The sequence below is a fragment of the Mus pahari genome, chromosome 1 (assembly GCF_900095145.1).
Source record: "Mus pahari chromosome 1, PAHARI_EIJ_v1.1, whole genome shotgun sequence".
Classification (NCBI taxonomy): Eukaryota; Metazoa; Chordata; class Mammalia; order Rodentia; family Muridae; genus Mus; species Mus pahari.
In genome coordinates, this window is record NC_034590.1 from 62,412,632 (window position 1) to 62,428,163 (window position 15,532).

At 36.0% G+C, this 15,532-nt stretch overlaps 1 protein-coding gene across 16 annotated transcripts in view; it reads left to right on the plus strand.

Annotated features, from left to right (window-relative positions):
- The window catches only part of Dlg2 (discs large MAGUK scaffold protein 2), a 1,883,913-nt gene that overhangs the window by 749,940 nt on the left and 1,118,441 nt on the right, over positions 1–15,532 (plus strand). For 8 of the 16 annotated variants that reach the window (XM_029535332.1, XM_029535281.1, XM_029535286.1 and 5 more), the window contains one exon: positions 2,614–2,676. The exons of the other annotated variants lie outside the window; for them this stretch is intronic. In XM_029535332.1, the coding sequence (XP_029391192.1) occupies positions 2,614–2,676 (63 nt within the window). The remainder of the gene's footprint in view (positions 1–2,613; positions 2,677–15,532) is intronic. 16 annotated transcript variants of the gene reach the window in all.

Sequence of the window (15,532 nt, forward strand, 5' to 3'; positions counted from 1 at the left end):
TATATATATATATATATATATATATATATATATATATATATGTTATTTACTACATCTCACACACTATCCTACTTCTGACCTCTCCTGAGAGAGTCTCTCCTCCATCCTCCTCCCCTTCACCTCTGAGAGAGTATACCTCTCCCCTTAGGGTCCTCCCACCTTGATGCATCAATTCTCTGCAGGATTAGGCAAATCTTGAAGCAAGACAAGGCAACTCTCTGATACAATTGTGCCAGAGGCCTGGGTCCAGCCCTTGTATTCTCTTTGGCTGTTGGCTCAGTCTCTGAGAGATCCCCAGGGTCTAGGTTAAGTTTATACTGTTGATCTTCCTGTTCGGGTTCCTATCCCTTTTGCGTCCTTTAATCCTTCCTCCAACTCTTCCATAAGAGTCCCTGAACTCCATCCAAGGTTTGCCTGTGGGAATCTGCATCTATTTCAGTCAGCTGCTGGGTAGAGAGCCTCTCAGAAGACAGTTTTGCTTGGTTCCTGTTTGTAAGCCTAAATGAGTATTATTAATAGTGTCAAGGATTAGTGCCCATGAAATAGCTCTCAAGTTAGGCTGGTTGTTGGTTGGCCATTCCATTAATCTCTGCTTTATATTTATGTCTGCATTTCTTTCAGACAAACTTTAGATTAAGTTTTGTGGGTGAGTTGGTGTCCCTATTGCTCCACTGGGAGTCTTGCCTGACTACAGGAGGTGGCCTCTTTATGTTCCATGTCCCCACTGTTAGGCATCTCGGCTAAGATCACCTACATTGACTCTTGTGAGCCTCCCCCATCCCAGAGATTTCCCACACCCCACCCTTGCCACCACAGCAGCTGCCTATTTCCATTCCTTCTCCTGGCTTTCTGGGCCTCTCTTCTGTCTCTTTCCACACCTGGGTCCATATCTTTATTTTTTTTTAATATTATCCACTTGAAGGAATGTGAATGCACTTGTCCAATAATTCATTTCTAGTTGACCATTTACAATTTATTCTGTGCTTAAAATTATAATAGGCATCATAGAATAATCAATCAATCACAATAATATAAAGTCCTTGTCTTAGGAGCCTTATATTTTGTAAAAAAACATATAAAAAAGGGAGGTACAGGAGTTGCGTTGAACTAACTCTTGGTTCATCATTTATGAATTTGTTTTCCAAAATCTTACTTAGAATATGTACCTTCAGAAAGACATTAACTTTCCCCTCTGATATTATTACTTCTTCATACTTAAAACCAATATTAAATGAAGCCCTGTAAATAGTTCACATTCTAAGTTTACTCTTGTATTCTGTTAGGATGGGTATCTCTTCTGCCAGCATGAAGTGAACAGGGACAAAAGGATCACTGGTCACTTTAGGTAAAGTTATAGAAAGCATTTTGAAAGTGATTGAACTTCATTTGGCCTTTCTAAATCATTGCAACATATAGCTCAAGAAAATAATTTGCAGTGGGTTTCAACTCTATCATCAGTCACTATGTCCCCACAGCTTTGTTTTCTTTCTTTTTCTAAGTGTGCTGGAGAAATGTCACAAGAATCTGACATTAGAAAGTAGTGGCATGACTAGAATGTTTGCCCCTTTATTAGATGATGGTATGGAGAAAGAGGGAGAAATAGGAGGGGTGTGTTAGCTTATATTCTATCATGCTGATTGTGCCAAAGCAGATGCTCTGAATGAATCTGAAGCCCGGGTGTGCTTCTGGGCAAGCCATCAGAAAGGCAGATAGCAAGACTGATATTAAAAATGGTGTGACTGGAGCATTAACTGTATGCCCTTGAGGAAACTCACCCTGGAATTTCAGGTTCCTCCTCTGCTTAATGGAGAGAAACAGGTTTATTTGCTTCATTGCACCAACCAAATAAGACAACCAATACGTAATATCTGGCATCAATATTCATTAAGTAGATTAATATTGGTTTCTTTCTCTTAGTCCTTCAGATGAAATTCCTTCCTGTTTACTTTTATTTGTATTTGCATAGTATTGAAGTCATTCAGAAAAAAAATGTTTTCTACTGTTATTCATAACACTCCATAGCAGGGAAGGAGAGCTCATCCTGTGAACGCGATCAAATATTATCTCCATCAGACCTATATTCCCTGAGGTGTCCCCAAGCACTTTCATCTAGCCTACCAGTAATATGTGCTGTTTTTATCCTGTTTTGATTAGTTCTGGCTCTACATTCCCTTCCTCTGTCCCTTCATCTTAGAGTCTAGGAGAAGATTCTTCCAGCTCTCAGAGTACTTGCCATGTGCACACACATTCAGAAACGTGTCACTATACCTCTTGCTGTCAAAGCTATTGTTGCCCAAAGGTATCCAAGTAGATAACCTATTTCCTAAAATATGATGGATTTTCTTTAAAATACCGGTGAACCTAATTTTCTTTACTTTGAAGGTCAAATCGCTACCCCAAAGAAATAATCCTAGGGATTCTGTAGACTGTCTAATTCTCAAATAAACCTTTCTTGAGTTCTATAAAATGAAAACATTTTCTCTCTGTGCTTGAGCCTTGTGCATTGCCCTTTACTGGAGCTATTTCCCCCAGCAAATTGCTATGGTTGGTCTCTCAAGCTAGAGGGAAGAAAAAGATTTTATAATGAAAGTGCTGACAGGTTCTTATCTTCAGCAGTGTGAAGAGAGACGCTATGAGCTCGCTGATGGTGGAAACCGGATGCCTGTTTTGGCTGAAGTGGGTATAGACATCCTCCGAAGCTTGGAGGTTTGAATTTTTATCTCGAAAAATTTTTTGAGAGAAGAAAATCGCTGTAGGGAACTAGAAAACAAGGGTGATGCAAACTGTCTGTTTCTGTAATGTAGTACACCGAATTTCTGTGAGGCTCTTGTGTGAACACGTTCACAGGGTTTAGTGGGCTACAAATGGGCATCCTGTATTTGCTTGATGCCTTACACTTAAATCTTTGTCATGACTTTTTTTTTTTGACTTACTAGAAAGAAGCCTCAATCTTTATCTTATTTATATTTTAAAACAATGTCTATCATTATTACATAGATAGCACATTGAAATGTTTATCTTATGGCCCTCAAGAGCAACTTAGTGGAATTGACATAAGGAAACTGAAGAATAGTGAGGAAAATTCTCTTTATTAAGGTGTTTGACCATCAGTTCATTTTCTTATAATATTTAGATTATCAAAAGGTAATAATGAGGGGCTCTACCACATATTCTTAAATGCCTTTTCCCCTATTTTTATGTAATTTAAGTTTCTAGCATGTATTAATGATAATGGGTTTCATTGTGATACTTTCATATGTATATATGTATATGTGTATATGTGTATATATATATAGGTTCTATTAACCTAGGGCAAAGTCACAAAGTGTATAGTCACAGCTCTGATAGTAAAGTCCTAGGTGCTGACTTTAAGCTGGTACAAAGTCTCTTTCCCTTGTTTGTCACACACTAAGCATAACTTAAAGTTTGACCATTCCTACTAGGCATTAAGCTGAGATATTTCTGGGATATTGCCAAAGGCAGAGGGAGGACCCTTTGCTTGTGGCTCATCCCATAGTACTCATTTAATAATCAAATACGTGAGCATGTTCTGCCTGAATCTGTAGGGAATACATGATACATGACCCTTAGAGAATGCACCAAAAGGAAAAGCCCCTACTATGAACAGGTGTAATAACATGTTTCATCCAAGTATAATTGTGCCTGTGTAAAGCATTAATTCAGGTTATGGATCCATTTATTTTTTTATTCCTGGTTATAACCTTCTGCAGGTAGCACTTGTAATGAAAATACAATGTCTGTTGTGACCCTTGAATAGACAGAAGTAAGAATATATTGTTAATGCAGTCAAAGTCATAGCTTCTCTCTCTCTCTCTCTCTCTCTCTCTCTCTCTCTCTCTCTCTGTGTGTGTGTGTGTGTGTGTGTGTGTATGTGGTGTGTTCTCTGTGTGTAGGCCAGTGATCAATGCCAGGTATTGCCCTACATTGCTTTCCATCATATTGTTTGAAGCTCAGTGATTTGATGGACTGGCTGGCCAGTGAGTTTCAGAGACCCTACAGTCTTTATCTCCTGAGCACTTGGACTCAACATATGTGCCCAGCTCTTTTCATTTGAACTCGGGTCTTTGTGCTTGCGTATCAGGAACTGTACCAACTGAGCCTTTATCTCTAGCTGTTCTCAACTCTAGTACAACTCACTTTAGGAATCTAAAATTTTTATGGTAACTTCCTATTTTACTCAAACTAATTTTGTGTATTTATTCTCTTCTATCAATCATTTATATTTTTATAATCAAGCCAAAAGTCTCAACAAGAATCTGTGCCCAAATCCCTCTTCTTTCACCTATAGGGATTTGTAGAATCAATATATCTTTATATGAAAATCTGTAACTATTTGTAAAAATGGCTCAACTTATACATATCCTGGGAGGCAGCTTATAATCATATAAATCTATTCTAGGTTAAAACAGCGTTCTACTAACAACCAATGTGTAGCTGGTTTTAGATTGGTTTTATATATTGTTAGATCCTAGTGCATGTTTTTTAGCCCATCCCTATAGATCCAGTGTGAAAATTTCTAAATTTTGTGACAAAATCAAACCAAACCAAGCCAACCCAATCTCCAAACATAGCCCTCAAATATGTGATTTTTATCATACTACAATGTTCACTAATTTTGGATAAATATCTGACATTGGTATGTGTTTTGTTTTAAAAGTCTGCCTGGAAATATCTGCCTGAAAAAAAAAAGTTAAAATATAATTTACAACTTTTGGGCTAAATTATCTTTTATTTTCATTTATTTCATGATGTCATATTTAACTCTTTCCTCTGAATCAGCTATGGAAAAACCAAATTAAATTCTATACTAATAGAACTAAATATTTTGAAAATTAAGAGATACTGAGTGGACTTAAATCAACTTGCAACAATCCAGCTTTCATTGGTTTTTAACTCTCTGAGTAGTTAAAAATCCTGTTATTTCCGACTTGAGGATCTGATATTATGCTCATAGGTGATGGTGTTTTTTAAAAATTCTTGGTCCACATAACAGAGTAAATTCCATTTAATCCAACCATTAGACTGTGATATGTTCTGTAGAGGTGTTTTAATATACCATTTATGCAATATCACTGAGATGGTTGACTAAGTCTGCTTGCTTACTATCTATCAAGTGACCTTGATATAATGACAGTGTGACATCCTTTTCTTGTCTACTGTCTGGCTAGACAGAACCCCAAAACTTTGTATAATTTTTGTTTTTGTTTTTGGTTTTCGAGACAGGGTTTCTCTGTATAGCCCTGGCTGTCCTGGAACTCACTTTGTAGACCAGGCTGGCCTCGAACTCATAAATCCGCGTGCCTCTGCCTCCCGAGTGCTGGGATTAAAGGCGTGTTGTTTGTTTTTTTTTAACGTCTGCCACCTTGTATTGTTATTTACTTGTTACATATAAAATGCCACTTACCAAAAAGAACATTATTAGTTTATTTAGCAAATAAACATTTATCCTTTTCTGCATTTGTCCTATGCCTGATAATGGAAAGACTTTTGCCAAGGAGATCCAAGAATGCTCTAATTATCCATCTTATCCTTGAGCAATCAGTTTGTGTCATCTTCCTCCAGAAGGCTTCCCTGGCCACCAGATTCTCTCCATTCCCATGGAGTCATGGAATTCTTTCTTTCAAATTGTCCTAAATTATCACAAAGGCTTAAGAAAGTAGAGTCTGGTACATCCCTGGCACACATATGTACTAAACTGCTGACTTAAACATCCTACCTAATCAATTGTCTATGCTAATAGTGTGATAGGTTTATGTATTTTATTTTAAACTAAACTGTAATTTCTAAGAAGAACCTATCCTATTTTTTCTTTTATTTTTGAGATTATAATAAGATTTTATGATTTCTTTCTTATGTTTCCTATTTCTCCAAACCCTCCCATATATCCCTCCTTGATCTTCATAATGATGCCTGTGATATTTCAGTTTTAGACAATCTGAAGATATGATTATCTGTATTTAACTTCTCTTGGATTCTATTTTATGAAATTAGCAATAACTATGAGGTACTTAATAAACAATAAATGAATTTTCAGTTTTGAACTAGGACCTGGAAATCAATTGATATTTAGCAAAGGGGTTAGTGGACAAATGGATGACTTAAGTGTAGTGTTCACAATCACACATATGTGATAAGAAGGTTTATAAACATTAAAACACTTCATAGATTTTCAAAAATGGGAAGAAATTTACTTTGGTTTTGCTGCTTGTAAAATACAGCCAGCTTTTGTCTCTGTGACAATTTCGGAATCTAGATATCATTTAGCATCATTACTAAAATGGAATGATTTGAAGGTGGACTCTTAGGACCTTGTTCTTCCCTTTCTAAGATGAAGTCTCCGTCTAGCCATCCCACAGTATCCTGGTACCTTTGTCATAGAGTCTCTCAGGATTGTTTCAGGTGTGCAGTAATAAAATGATTCCAAGAAAAGAACTATTGGATTATTGCACATGGCAGCAGACACTCAGCATCGCCTTCTCCATCCCAGTCCTGGGAAAGGGCTTCTGAATTTAAGTACAGGTCAAAGTCATTTATTTTCCATTTCTTCACTAAAACGCTTTGAATGCTTTATCCCCTTAAGGAAATTGTTCTGGCCGAGTAGGCAGAACTGTTGAAAACTGTTGCTAAGAGCAGCCAGCTGAAAGGTTCTTAAATTAACTGACAAGCCAACTCACATCTTTTCTAGAAACGAGCGTGTGCAGATATGTGTGTTCATCTATCTACTTTAGGAAATAACATTCATATAAAAAGAATAAGCCAGCCATTTCCTATAGATTAATGTTATGCATGGCTTCAATCTAGAAGGCTCAAGTTGAGGGAAATGAGAAAGCAAAAGTAAGAAAATGGCTATATTAGTGGTATAGGAAAAACTCTGACCAATAACATTTGAACCACTTGAATTAAAAGGCTTGGACAATTTAAAAGCTATTCTTCAGTGAATTTTAGGCTATATGGAAAGTCTCTAGGTTGTATATTCTGTGAAGTGTAGGCTTTTCTATTTATTCCTATATCCCTCAGCCCCTAACATCCAATGTGCTAGCTGGTTCATAATAAACACTGATGGCCCTTTGATGTAATTTGACAGGATCTCTGTATAGACATTTGTCCCACTTTATGAATGAGGAATTGAAAGCCCATTCATTAGCAAAGCCTAGAACTAACCAATGGAAGCTTAGGAATTGATATTTGTATAAAAAAAAAAAAGCTTATTACAGAGATAGAGGGAGACTTGCAAATTTGAGTGACAGATTGAAAACTGATTCCAACCATTTACTGGTCATAAAGATGTGTACAAAGTATTTAAAATTCACAAAGATTAGTTCCCGTGTGCACATGAGATTGCTAATAGTTTATTAAATACATATTGTAAGAATTGAATTAATTAAGATAAACCAGAATTTAGTATAGCATTTATCAAAAAAACATTGGATGTTATTATTATTTTTATGTAAAGCATTTGAACACATGTTATGGTGGTATGCTATTCCAAGGATATACCTTACTATTTTTCCTCTTCACATATACACACATACACACACACACACACACACACACACACACACACACATATACACACACATACATACACACACATACACACATACACCACACATACACACACACACACACACACATACACACTTACATTAGGTGTATTTGTTCTATTATTTTAAGTTTTGAGGAGCAGGTAAAATTATAAACTCATGGAGACATTCCTATTTAATGAATTTCTTAAACTTCTACAAATATGTTCAAAGATCAATACTTGGATGATTTGCTTGTGTTAATCTCATCAGATTTATATGCTAAAAGCATTTCCTCTCCTTTTCCTTCACTACTGAAAAACTCCAATTCATACCATGTCATTATGTGAAGCTGAACTTTGTTTATCTGAGGGTGCATCATTTTCAGAAGTCAGTTTTCAAATCTGAATGGTAGCATTTGCCCCTTTTGCTTACCAGACCACTTGCTTCTACAGTACTGCTCCTCTCGATGAAGCCCATTTCCCTCAGTATTGTTGTGGCTTTGCTCAAATCTAACTGTGTATGACAGCACCTTACAGTCTCCTTGGAAAGCCCACACACTTAGTATTGCAAAAGGAAGGTGACTCATTAAACGTAAGCATAGGGATTCTTCATTCATCTGACAAAATAAAGCCATTGTGAGTTTTGATTAAGTACATTTTTTTTCAAGTGTGTTCAGGCCCCTAGAGCCATAGAGACAAAGACACCAAAGAATCTAGGAGAAAACAGGCAAAGGAAATTCCAGTGTCAGGCATTCTAAGACTTCCATTCTCAAACCAGATCTACTCTGGGGATTTCTATAGTTTTCTTGGCCTCAGTCTTTCAATAAAAAAGAAAACAGACAAACAAACCAAAAAGAGAACAGAGATCTGTGCACAGCCTCGGAGTCCTGGTGAAACATCTAATAGTTTGTATGTGCAGAAATAGTAGTCACAGAGCGACAAAGCCTACAGTAAGTGACCAAGATGAAGATTCAGGACCAAAGCAATGCTTGGTTATTTTGAATGAGGAGCTACTGCTAACATTTTTCCTTCAAAAATGTTCTTAGATGTGAATATCATAACTTTTATGTTAAGAAAAATTAACCTGATTTTACAGAGATCAAATATCATTCAACGTCATCAGCCAATCAGAAAGTCTGTGATTGAAACTCAGGCAGGCATGAGCACGCAAAGAGAGAGTTTTATGTCTTAACGGATCTTCAAGGAGGCAAGAAAATTCATGGGGTAAGAGAAAGGTCTGGGAGCAAGAACCTGAGAATTTCAGAAAAGGTCTAAGCTAGCCAGGACTGGGAGTGGATCCAAGAGGGAGATGAGGTGACCTTTTTGGCATAACAATGTCATGGTCTGTAGAATGTACCTAGCCCTGTGCTGGTTTTGTCTGTGGGTTTCGACTCTACAGCCTGAGAGCTGGAATGAGAAACAGGAGCTGGAGGCTCTCCAGGATCCAGGACTGATACATATGTCTTGGCAGAAGTCTAAGTGGGAAACTATCGTGCTGGCAGAAGGTCCTTCAGTAGCTGACTGAAGGCTTCAGGCTGAGTGCAGAGTCAGGGTGGATGGAGGCTGGTTAGTAGAACAGGCGTCTCTGTTTTCCTTTGCTCGAGTCATCTCCCGTGTCTTCCATAATCATTTCAATTTCAACAAAAAAGGAGGAATCCTTTGCAGTGAAGTAGAACAGTCATTCTATTTCCCCCAGTGGGAAACTGTTCTTACCTTGTAGATAATTGCAAATAGTATCTGAGATAAATGCTACAGTGTGAAAATAAATAATAACATCAAAACTCTATGCTATTTTGACAGCATTTTTTAATGATGCCTGATTCATAGGAATATTTTATCTTTTTGACATTTTGGCTATCCATACTTGGTCAGTTTTATTCTCTAACTGCCACCACCCCATACATAGAGTAACTGTGTTTTCTAGCTTCAAAGTCTCATTTTATAAAAAGATGTCTCAATATGTCTCAGTACAAGATTATTTTTACATAACACCCATGGAAATTGAAGATGGCATTTCTGTTGATTTTCTTTTTTCTTTTTGAAATTTTCATTTCTCTTTTCTGACACAGACTTCACTAGATATTCCTGTTTGAGTTCATGCACTGCCAATTATCTTTAGTAATTACTTTCTTTTGACTTAGTAATGAATACAGAAAATATTGCTAGCTCATATCTTATAGTAATATATGGCATGTTAAATTGTGGAACAGTGCATACAGCAAGTATTGGATAATGCCACTAACTTTAAGGACTCTAGATATCTTGGGAACTTTTATTAAAGGACATAAGAAAGTGGCCATTTACTTTACAAGGGTTCTGGATTACAATTGTCCTAAATGATTAACTCAGTATATACATCTAATACTCTAATACACCAGATATGGTGGTGATGGTGCTTATGATTATGATGTGCATATGAGAATATGATGTGTATGTATATGCCATGGTACATCTGTCCAACTTTGTGGAGTGGTTCTTTCCTTTAACTATGTAGGTTATGGGATTGAACACAGGTCCTCAGATTTGGACAGCAAGTGTCATTACTGTTTGAGCCATCCTGTTGGCCAAATTATGTTCACTTTACACAGTCAAATAAATGCAGTCAGATAAATTATGTGAATATCTTCATATCATTTAACTTGGAAATGTCATAGACTGTGTTCAATACAAGCTGTTCAGATTCAAGTTGATAGAGTTTCTCAAAAATGTCCCATTACTTCCCCCATGGATACAAGAGGCTTGGCTTCTCAAATTTTTGAAACTACGCTAATACTTTCCCACTTACTCAAAAACAAAACGTATGGAATAGAGGTGTCTCTTTGCTATGCATTTCAAAGGAAAAAGAAAGCAGTGAACTGATTTGTAGACCATAAGAAAGAGAGATTGAGCCAGTAGGTGGAGATGGATGTGGATAGAAAAAGCCTATTTAATGCCATTGTTTTGTCATTCATTCATTCATTCATTCATTCATTCATTCACTTATTTTACTACCCAGTCGCTGCTTCCTCCTGGACCCTGGTACTACTCCCTTCCAGTTCTGTCCCCCCATACTCCTGCCCTTCTCTTCTGTAAGGAAACTTTTGTCACACGTGCTAAGCTAGAAATTGAACCTAGGTTAGGCCTGAATGTTGTGGAAATTTTTCTGAAGTGTTTGTTTTGGGAGAATCTCGACCATTAGTTTAAATCTGTGATTACACCATCAACTTCCAGCTCTTTCTAAGGTCATTTGGTGACACAATGCTCTTCAATTCCCCAAACAGCTCACTCTTTTATTGGGTAGATGTCATGAAGGGTTGCTGAACAGGGCTTTCTTAAATCAATAATAACAATCAAATCATATTGTACAGGTAATATGCTAATATGCACCTTAAAATTTCTTGATATCATTTCTAGTTATTGCCCAACTCCTAAAGAAAAACAACAACAACAAAACAAACAAACAAATAAAAACCAACCAAAACTCTGTGCACTTCAAATATTTGGAGAAACTCATAGCCTACCATCGTATTTGCAATTTATAAGAACCAAATCCTGGTTATATGTATGCTTATTATATGTATGTGTCTGTTATTATATGTATGCTTATTATATTTTACTTTATGTATGTGTCTGTTAGGCTATAAAGTATGTCTCTTAACTTTTATTCCCAGTAAGTCCAATAGAGTGTTGCTCAGGGCATCAGAGCTAGGGCATTCTGAATGCTAGGCAATCAGGTCAGAAGAGAATGGGCCACACAGAGTTGGTTTTTGCATGTATAAGTGACCCCTTAATTTAAAAAAGTTATCCAAAAACTTCCTGGAAATCATGAGTTCTGAAAGCAAAAATATAGGGAAACATATTGTCTCACACACACACACACACACACACACACACACACACACACACACACACACACAAATGTATGTGTGATGTGTGTTTTACCTTTAATTTTTATGCTGTAAGACATACCTAAAACATTCTGTTTGTATTTAATAGTAAAGAATTATGGCAGAAACAATATATTAATTTGACTTTAAAAAATTAACTGTGGGCTAATTTTTAGTGAAAATTCACATTAAAAGTGACTCATATTTATGTCATTAATTTCAGATGTAGCATGGTAGTTAATTCTCTCATATCCATACTGAAAATAATTATAAACTATAAAATAATATTTAAGCATGTAGCAGAGTCTAAACTGGCATATGAAAGAGTTAGTCTCAACTAAAGTACAATTAGATTTTATAGCCTACAGTAGATACCTTTCACAAATAATAGACTAAAAATTTCAATTGTGCCATCTAACAACAGATTTACATCCTTGATCTGAAATTAGTGCTGTGTACTCCTAACCAAATTACTAAATCTTTCTGGCACTTGGTTTACTCATTTGTGATTTCAATCTAAAGTCTACTGTACTGAGAATTTGTAACTCTTTTTCGGGAAGCCTATATCCATGTTCCTAGGTATGAATTACTTTTTTCTACAAGCCTCTCTATTCATTCTGATGCTTAAACCTATATTAAAGTATCATTATTAAATCCCACTTCTGCTTCATAAAAACAGAGCCACTGTACTGTCTGAAAGTAAGTGACATATCACTTAAAGGTATTTTGACCAGTGACAGCATTGCAGTCTGAACTTACCAGCAGGTCAAATCAATTTTTGTACAAAAAGAGAAGATCAGGAGCCTGAGGATTTGGACCAGATGCATCTATTTCAGGCTTTGGCTGCCTGCCTCTTTATTAGAGTTGTATTATATTTTAATGAGTTACCAGAGAAGGATTCATGCAAACAGTATCATATATTTTTTGCAGTTAGAATCTCCTGACATATGTAGAGTAATTAAGAATTTCAAGTGAAGTGTTTTTAATATTATACTAGTACATGTTCCTCAGATGATAGAAACTAAATAAAATACCCAACTGAAATGAGCAATGTAATTTTCAAAGCAAATTACCAGGAGAAATGGGTTGTACAAAAATTAATTGTGTTTTTTCACAGGACATCAGGACTAAACACATTACTGTTGATGGTAGAAAACAAATACATTCCATATCTCTCAATGAGACTATGTCTGTGTAGCTATAACATTAATTTGAATGCCCCTAATAAAGATGAACTTTAAATTATCATACAAATACTTTCTGAAGAAAATCTATTTAAAAAAAACATCTGGCAATAATATGCATTTTAAGCCAAAATAGTTTGCATTTGAATATTCCCTGTTCTGCAAAAATAACAGTGGATAAATCAGCTCTGTAAGCCTTGGTTTTCTTGTCTGAATAATAGAGATACTAATAGTACCAACTCATGGAATTGTCGGGATAATTAAATAAGATAATAGACGTTAATGGCCTGGAACACTGCATGGCTAAGTGTATAAGTATTAGAGGTATTTGTATTTCAAATCCATATAATTGCACTCAAAACCCATACAAAAACAATTTTAATGTGTTTTTCTAACAAAATTTGTTTTTCAAAAAGTAAATAATCATCGTCTGATTGTGTTTTATAAATCTGAATAATTATACCTGAATTTGATTAAATCTGAGTTCACCTTCCTCAAATTGCTTTGTATTCCAAATGAGTCTATATTTAGCCAAGAGACAAGGATGCCAATAGGCCTAGGAATGAAGAGGCTTATTCTAAGCTGCCGCCTTGTCATGTCAGATTCTTTGTGACTGGAGTGCTGCAGGCAATCTATCTGTAGTTACAGGATCATGGAAAACAGTACCCTGTTCTTTCCCTTACTGCTTCTTAAGCTTCAAGGTACAAAACCTTAGTAACTGATTAGGTTTCCCACACTGAAACTTTCCTACTGTTGTTGAGGTGCTACGGTTTTCTTTATTAAAAAACCAGTAAAGGGAGTTAATTTTTGTCTACCCAGGTACCAAAGGTAAAAATTTGAAAGTTGCTCTAAATTTTATTTCTTTACCCACAATCTCTTAGTGCTTGGTTTAGTTTTGATGATTCCATTTCCTGTATGTGTATGTGTGTGTGTGTGTGTGTGTGTGTGTGTGTGTGTGTGTACAGGCACCTGTGCTCAGCTCATGGATGGTCACATGAATGCAGATGTGGGTGCTCAGCAGCTTAAGTATGGAAGTCAGAAAAAAACCGCAGGCTTATGTTCTTGCCCTCTACTGTGTTTGAGGCAGGCTCTCTTTCCTCGTTCATCTCTGAATGCTCTAGGCTAACTGTCTCATGAACTTCAGGGAAGCTGTTTGCAGCTCTCAAATTGCTGAATAGCACTAGGTCTACAGGAATATGTAACCACACCCAGCTTTGCATGGTTCTAGGCTCTCAAACTCAGGTCCGGTCCTTAAACCAGACGTAGCAAGCACCTTATCACCTGGACCATCCTTCACTCTAGCCCTCTAATATTTTAAATCCTTCCTCTCTCACTAATTACTGTGCACTATCCTACACCCAGTTGAAGCTCTTAATTCAACTAGATTTTTCTTTTGACTAAATTTTCATTCTTCTATATAATAATTGAAGATAGTTTATTTTATTTTATATTTATTTCCCACATCAGAGGCAGAAACAAACTTTTTTATTTGTTTGACGCTGAGAATGGGAGTTTTGTTTTGTTTTTTTTGAGACAGGGTTTCTCTGTGTAGCCCTGGCTGTCCTGGAACTCATTCTATAGACCAGGCTGGCCTCGAACTCAGAAATCCGCCTGCCTCTGCCTCCCAAGTGCTGGGATTAAAGGGGTGTGCCACCACGCCCGGCCGAATTTTTTAAACTGAAAATTCTATAAAAGTCAATTTGCTGTTTGTTATATCACATGTAAAGGGTTTTAAAAATGTGCAGTCATTGGTAGTGGATCCCAAGGATATTGTAGTCCAGTTTTGCCTTCCCAAGTAGACTCCTCTGATGAGCCTGAGTTCTGCAGTCAATAGACCTGATCATAAAGCCTACAAGCTCTCTACCAAGTATTTCAGCAAGTTACTTCATGCTTCAGTTTCCTTACAAGTAAAATCAAGATAATACTTTATGGCTTGGTTCTTTTAAAGATCAAATGAAGTCATACAGATTTCCTACTTGGTGGATACTAGAAAGTCTTACTTTATGCTCCTTAATATTATATCTAAACTTTTCAGTACCCCGCAGGAAAGTCAGGAAAGCATATTAAAGGTGCTAAGAGATGTAGGCACTTCTTAGCTCTGTGACATTGGGAAAACTACTCAACTTCTCTATGGTTCAGTTTTACCTATATATTTCTGGGGATCATGGAACGTATTCCATGGGGTTCTAAGAAGATTAAGTGAGACAACGTATGTAAGTGTTTAGCAACATAGAAAATGTTCAGAAAACTGGTTCAATAAATACAATGAGTGGCTTAGGATCTATTGTTCTTCAGAGCACATAGTCACTATAGTCATATTTAAACAATTTCACAATGACCAAACTTAGCCATTTTCTACTCACTCATATTTTTTGTTTACTGTGTTTAGTGGGGAAATTCCTTGTTATAGGCAATTTTATATTTATGTAAGAAAGAAGTAGAATATTTTCATCAGTGCTGGTCTCATTTGAAAACATAGTATTTTTAGCTGCACTCATGGATAAATGGTTGAATCAGGAAACTTATTCCATTTTTGTAAAGAATACTTATTAAATTAAAATTTTCTTGAAGTTGTGGTACCTAACAAATCAGTGGTTATTTTTCCAATGCACCAACACATATTACTCAATATGTGAATATATAATGTGTATTAGTATATATACCAATCTTTCAATAAATAATACATATGTGTATTTTCTTTATTAAATTATGTTTATTGTAAGTACTATGTAATATTCTGCCAGCAAAACTATCACCATAGTCCATGTATAATAAATATTAAACATGTCATAGTTATAGTCATAGTCAATGAAAATGACAATGCATAATAAACCACAAAATAGTCTCATGCAACTGCCAAATTCTTTTTTTTTTTTTTTTTTTTTTTAAAACAGGGTTTCTCTTTTTTTTTTTTTTTTTTTTTTTTTTTTTTTTTT